This window comes from Nerophis ophidion, linkage group LG08, assembly GCF_033978795.1.
Source record: "Nerophis ophidion isolate RoL-2023_Sa linkage group LG08, RoL_Noph_v1.0, whole genome shotgun sequence".
In the NCBI taxonomy this organism is placed as follows: domain Eukaryota; kingdom Metazoa; phylum Chordata; class Actinopteri; order Syngnathiformes; family Syngnathidae; genus Nerophis; species Nerophis ophidion.
The window spans coordinates 50,138,741-50,145,601 of NC_084618.1; the positions used below are offsets into that span (position 1 = coordinate 50,138,741).

The 6,861-nt window shown below is 34.7% G+C and overlaps 1 protein-coding gene and 2 non-coding genes across 3 annotated transcripts; 1 reads left to right on the forward strand and 2 right to left on the reverse strand.

Annotated features, from left to right (window-relative positions):
• Nucleotides 1-2,329, forward strand: mrpl58 (mitochondrial ribosomal protein L58). The gene is made up of 6 exons (XM_061907331.1): nucleotides 1-193; nucleotides 367-391; nucleotides 479-538; nucleotides 627-709; nucleotides 794-963; nucleotides 2,189-2,329. The coding sequence occupies exons 1-6, from the start codon at nucleotides 20-22 to the stop codon at nucleotides 2,262-2,264; spliced, it is 588 nt and encodes a 195-aa protein (XP_061763315.1). The 5' UTR covers nucleotides 1-19; the 3' UTR covers nucleotides 2,265-2,329.
• A 776-nt stretch (nucleotides 2,330-3,105) lies between these two features.
• Nucleotides 3,106-3,177, reverse strand: trnam-cau (transfer RNA methionine (anticodon CAU)). The gene has a single exon. It is a non-coding gene; the product is annotated as a tRNA-Met (tRNA).
• A 171-nt stretch (nucleotides 3,178-3,348) lies between these two features.
• On the reverse strand, nucleotides 3,349-3,421 carry trnar-ucg (transfer RNA arginine (anticodon UCG)). Its single transcript has one exon. It is a non-coding gene; the product is annotated as a tRNA-Arg (tRNA).
• Nucleotides 3,422-6,861: the final 3,440 nt, after the last annotated feature.

Consider the following 6,861-nt stretch of genomic DNA (forward strand, 5'->3'; position numbering starts at 1 on the left):
CGTCACAGCGTGACGTCATATGAACATGGCGGCCTATCTCGTGAGACGCTGTTGTTTTCTGTGCGTTAATCTTCGACCTAGTTTAATAATTCCACTGTCCTTAAAACGTGGCAGTGTTCGACTAAATCAAACAAACTACATTCAACAATCAAACGCTGGCTATGGAACCCGGGTAAAGGACAACGAACTGCTGGTAAATTCAATATATCATCGCTGTTTACTTTACTGAAATGAATGTCATACAAGCAGTCCATTTAAAGAAATACATAAAGTTATATATCTTATTGTTGTCTGTGACAGCCAAGCAAACAACGGTATCATACTCGTACAAATGACACCAAACTTCATTATTTTGACCTCTTTTAGGATAATCAAGTGTACATTCCACTGGGTAAATATTCAAAAATGTATCGTTTGACTTACAAAATTACTGTGATTCCTTCCTCGTTTGTCTTCATTAACTTTATTTTCTTCTTAGACCGCCTGACCGTGTCTTATAGCAGGAGTAGTGGCCCTGGTGGTCAGCATGTCAATAAAGGTCTTCAAAAGTTAGGATTTAAAAAAAAATCAATAGTAATTATGAATGTTAACATACAGTTAACGTTCCCTGTTTATTGAACCCTCAGTCAACACAAAAGCAGAGATAAGATTCAACGTATTAGCAGCGGACTGGATCCCTGAAGACGTACGACTGAAAATCCTGGAAAAGGTTGGTTTCCAACAGTGATTTCAGTATTAATGGTGAAAAATATACATCGGATGTTGAAGTGTATTTTTCTGTTTTGTGGCGCAGAACAAAAACCGTATCAACAAAGCTGGGGAATTGCTCGTCACCTCAGAACTGAGCAGGAGCCAGCAGAGAAACGTCAGTGATTGTGTAGAGAAGATCTCTACTATTATTGCTGAGGCTAGTAAAAAGCCGCGTGAACCCACACCAGAAGATATCGCCCTCAGAGCATCAAGGTAACAGCTCGTTCAATAAAGCAGTGTTTCTCAAACTTTTTTTTTCACCAAATACCACCTCGGAAAACACTTGGCTCTCCAAGTACATAATGAACAGCATTAAAATACAATAGCGTTCTAAGTATAAGTATTCATTAAAAACAGAACAGAGCTTTTATTAACAAGTATATTTAATATTTTTGGCCACTGTAACATTACACACAATGGACAAACCTAATCGACAATTAAGGGACTCCAACCCTCAATACAGTACGTATTTGCAGTGGACCGTTGAATAGATCCCACAGTTTGAGAATCACTGCTACAGATAGTATTTGGGGTAACACTCAATTTAGGAGTGTTTAGACATAAGAGCGAAGCTATTTGTTATGCTTTTACATTTTGTGTTATAAGCGTCCATACCATTAGTTAGCATTGCAAATGTCACAGTGATCCAACCAAAATTGTTTTACTGGCTAGCTTTAGCTTATTGGTAGAGATGGACATAACTTTGTTTTCCAACTATGGGTAGGAAGAAGGTGAGTGTGAAGGACAGTGCTAAAAAAGAAGTGGACGATATTCATTGAAATATAGAAAGAAATAATCAAAAACATGATGTAGTATCTAAATGGCGGACATTTATCCATGAAAATATGGAAAAGATGCTGATGATGTGTTTGATGGAGAAACAGCTAGAAGGAGATAACGTAAAAGTCCACTCTCCAAGGTAAATGCTACACACAAGTTGTTAGTACACTCTTGAATTATTTTTATACAAAATTTTTATTTTTAAAAGGCCTTTAACATGCTAAAATTGTCCTGTTTTGTGCTGGTTAAGCACCAGTTAAATTTATTTATTTTCAGTTTGATTGAGATGTTGATTTGAGATACATGTGTTTTGAATTAAGATCTTCCACAGAACCAATTCAGCTCTTAAATTGAGGTAACATTTTAGAAATAGCGCCCTCTCTCCAGTTATTGCCTCTTTCCAGTTTACAACCTATGCAACATCAAATAGTTAACGGTAAAGGGGTGAATGATGATAGTTTCTGTCATGTTAAAAAAAAATTATTTAAAAACTGTAACCGAAAGGAACCATATGTTAATAGGATGTTAAGCGATCAAACCTGGCGATCAGTTGGAGCAGCATATCTATAACAGTACAGCTTAGGTCATTCAATGAGGAAATATGCAGATTATATTTTCTATGTCAGTAAATATTTAGCATGGGGACATTTTTTTGCAGGTTGGATAAAAGAAACGAGGAGCGAATCAGACAGAAGAAGATCAATTCAGCTAACAAGCAGAGCAGGCAACTGTAGTTCCATGAACGTTTTAACATCAATAATTTATGTTTTTTCTTTGTAATAAAAATTGTTTTAAAACATTTCTGTGTTAGCAGTGTTTCCGCTGTACAAAAACAGTTCACACTCTTATCATTGTTATTAAGCAGTTTATATTTGATCACTGTTACTAATCTCTACTTTTACTCATTAATATTGAATTGACACCAGCGGAGACTATTCATTAGATTAGATTAGATAGTACTTTATTTATTCCTTCAGGAAAATTAAAATTTTCAGCACAATTCCATTCAAGATCAGACAAACATTCCAGGGAGACAGAACAGGATCGCTGACGGGTCTGCTGGCTTCCTGCGCCCCTTACAAAAAAGGTGAGATACAGGTAAACAAGTGGGGGGGGAATGGGAGAAAAAAATAGAAGATTAAAATAAAAATAAAATTAAATTAAATAAAAAAATCAGTCTAAGCCTGGGCCCCTGGAGGGGGGGGGGGGTCCAGACTGAGGCCAAGGGAAAAAAAACACTACACATCCCTCTCATTACCAAATACAGATTCATACAGATAACTGTCTTATGACGTATTCTAAACTATAAACCAAACCGAAGCTGTTTTAACTAGTGGGTGCCCATTTTGAAATATGTACGAATATTAAGAAGATAATGTGGCAATAAGGTTAAAAAAAAAAGCAATATTCTTTGTGAAAAAGCCAGTTGGCCTATAATCACTTCTAGCATTTTTGATTTAGATTTTAGATAGAAAGACACGCATGTATTCAAACGTGTTTTGAGAACATATTTCAGCCAAATGTTAAAAATATATATATGAATACGTAGATTTATTTATTCATGCTTCTTCAAAATAGCAGAGGATGGTTTCGATCCATCGACCTCTGGGTTATGGGCCCAGCACGCTTCCGCTGCGCCACTCTGCTTACCCATTTTACCGGACGCATTGCAGTATTTCTTCCGCATACACAGTCATATGGGCCGGTAGTATCAATCATCTCATTTTTACCATTGCGTTGTCATATACATTTATATAGATTAGAGTTTAGACTTTTTAAAACCAAATAAAAAATGAGCTTCTCGTTGGACGAAAAGTACGACCACGAAGGGACTCGAACCCTCAATCTTCTGATCCGAAGTCAGACGCCTTATCCATTAGGCCACGCGGTCATGTACTATTCCGTCTTCATTACAGTTTAAACAATGCTTTGAGACAGAGGCACCTCCGGCGACAACATGGTGATGTTCAGTGTACTATTTGAGTTTACATTGCAAAATGCACATTTCCTTTTTTGCAGTTACCACTAAACCTTATGTCTTTCAATACGTACATACATAGTAATTAATACATATCTAAATTATTTGTATATAAAACATGTAAACGTAATATAATTTTTTAAACCACAGATGTTTTGCACCAATACTGCATTAGTCTCAGTATGAGCTATCCCCTATGGCAGTGGTTCTCAAATGGGGGTACGCGTACCCCTGGAGGTACTTAAAGGTATGCCAAGGGGTGCGTGAGATTTTTATTTTTTTTAATATTCTAAAAATAGTCACAATTCAAAAATCCTTTATAAATATATTTATTGAATAATATTTCAACAAAATAGGAATGTAAGTTCATAAAATTTGAAAAAAATACAACAATGCAATATTCAGTGTTGACAGAAAGATTGTTTTTGTGGACATGTTCCATAAATATTGATGTTAAAGATTTATTTTTTTGTGAATACATTTTTAGAATTAAGTTCATTAATCCAGATGGATCTCTACTACAATCCCCAAAGAAGGCACTTTAAGTCGATGATTACTTCTATGTGTAGAAATAGTTATTTATGATTGAATCTGAGATAGGCGGCAGCGCCCCACGCGACACCGAAAGGGAATAAGCGGTAGAAAATGGATGGATGGATGAATCATTTGTTTATTTTTCAACAAGTTTGTAGTTATTTTTATATCTTTATACCCAAATAGTTAAAGAAAGACCACTACAAATGAGCAATATTTTGCACTGTTATACAACTTAATAAATCAGAAACTGATGACATAGCACTGTATTTTACTTCTTTATCTCTTTTTTTTTAACCAAAAATGCTTTGCTGTGATTAGGAGGTACTTGAATTAAAAAAATGTTCACAGGGGGTACATCACTGATAAAAGGTTGAGAACCACTGCCTTATGGAAACACATCGTAAACGGAGGCAATATTGATAGTATCGACACCAAGGGCAGTATCATTATAAGTTATATTTTCTGTTTATGTTCACATCTGCGTGTGTCGATGTCGTTTAGTTATTTTGCACCATTTACTTTATTTTCTATTGAGTTATTGTATGTAATAAAAGTAAATAAGTGAACAATAGGAGTACTTGTTTAAAAATATATTGTATATTTGCCCTAAATTTTGTATTTTGAAATTGTTTACAAATAAGTTTGTTCATATAAAACTGTTACGGTGTTGTTTAATTTTGAGGATAATCATGGCCAGCAAATTAAAAATAAAAATCATTGAATTAAAGTTTTGTTCACTCTGTGTTGGATTTGTTACACAAACAAATACATAAATTAAAAACAAATAATAATCATAGTTCAAATTAATAAATAGATATTAATAAGTTGTAATTGACCTAATTAGATGACAATGCCTCGATGATCAATGTATGTACTTTGTAAGTCCTTTAGTTTGAACAGTTTGATACAAGTGTAAAGTTTAATAATTTGGTAATATTTCATACTTGGAGGGCTCTAATAATGTTAAAACTGATTTAAAATATTGTACACCGTTTATTGTGCTCTAACTATGAAACTATTACATGTTTTAATGAACATTCTACTAAACCGCGACAAATAAGGGACTACCGTACTTCGTATCATATCAATACCAAAATGGACAACAAATGCAGTGTAAGGCTTTATTACCAATAGGTTTCACTGAGTGACAATTATATGAATATGGAGCTAATATGACACGATGTATATAAAATGCAAGTCACAATAATGAATAGAGACCATATTCAAACTTATATTAAAAAGTAAAGCACTTAACATATGAAAACAGCATGTTAGTAACAAGTTATAACACTGGGGGAAAAAATGCAAACACAGAAAAGGTCACTGCAGTCAGTGCAATGTAAATAATGAGTCATATCCCAAATACAAAATATAAAACAAAAACACAAATTGGGAAATCTTCTCTCAACTAGTGTACTTAAAATGCACTTGATACATCACAGTAATGCACTCATTGTACTGTATGTTGACAGCTTTATTTCTGATGTCATCAGCGAGAAAAGGTTCTATCATTCACTATTTTGCAGAGTAATTAAGGTTATATTGGGAATGTCAAATGTGCCTTTCAACATAGTCATAACATTCACTGTAGCAAAGCGTTATACAGTACATTTACGCAACCAAATAGTGGCATTACATTATAGTAACAGGTTAGTTAGGTCATCTAGTAAGGCTGCAAGTGTAAGACGAAGATAATAAAACACATTGTTTGAATGGAAGCAAAGAATTGTCAACCCATTGGTTAAAATGTTATTTGTGACAATATTTCACATTATGCAGCTATAGGCGCTTTAAAGTAGGGACAAGCGACATGATGACTCACATAATTTGTGTATATTGATGACTCCATGCCAAGGTATTGTCAAAAATAACAATCTGCAAAGATTGTAACGTTTCTCGCGGGCAGCGTCTTTTAAGCATTTAGTGGGACCATCAACCACATTCTTTTCAAAAAGCACTACTTCCACCAACCCTAGCAATAAATTTCACACTATCCATTAAAAGTGGTAATCTCGTTCTAATCCCACTAGAAAGCGACTTGTGCAAAAGTGAGGTATCAAAGACAGAAAGCGTGTTGATATACAGTATGAACAAAATAAATTGCTATGAGGATTATTAGCACCTTTACTGGTCAGACAGCATAAAAAAATGAGAACAAATGTGAATATAGTGCATTATTTCAAACAAAACCCAACATGTTTTTTAACTCGTCTTTCTTGTCAGTTAGTGTTTTAGCATGATAGGATCTCCCGATTTAGATGTAAAGTACTTTGCTCCAGTTAAATAATAAGTCTAAAAGTACAGTAACACAGTAAAGACGGTAAATTATAACTTTATACTACAGTACCATCTACCATCTGTTTCTTATCTTCATGGGACAACAGCGAAGAAAGGATATAGCCGTACCTCAATTTAAGGGTGTTTTGAGGTAAGAACTGTGTCTCTGCTAATTGTTATGCTTTGTTGTAGCAAATGCCAGAGTGAACCCCATAAGAATTGAAACATCTGGTCTTACTCACGGGCATTAGCTTGTGGGTAGAGATCAACACAACTTGGTTTTTCCAATAGTGGAAAGGAAAAAAATTGACTGCTACGAAGTGGAAGGTATTCATTGGATTAAAGAAATTAGTTGTCGAAAAATGAAAAAAGGTTTGTTGTCAACTTGGCAAAGCAATTTGAGCGTATGACTGCTGGTGCGCGCCATACTGAGGCAGAATGAGGCTAATGCCAGTCCAAAGTGTAAAATAATATGTAAACGGTGGACATTTATCCATGAAAATATGGAGAAGCTGCTGATGGTGACGCAGCTAGAAGGA

Coding starts and splice junctions, on each gene's coding strand:
- mrpl58 (XM_061907331.1), top strand. CDS start 20: ATGAACATGGCGGCCTATCTCGTGAGACGCTGTTGTTTTCTGTGCGTT. Junction 392..478: donor TCAAGTGTACATTCCACTGG/GTAAATATTCAA, acceptor TTTTCTTCTTAG/ACCGCCTGACCGTGTCTTAT. Junction 964..2,188: donor ATCGCCCTCAGAGCATCAAG/GTAACAGCTCGT, acceptor ATTTTTTTGCAG/GTTGGATAAAAGAAACGAGG.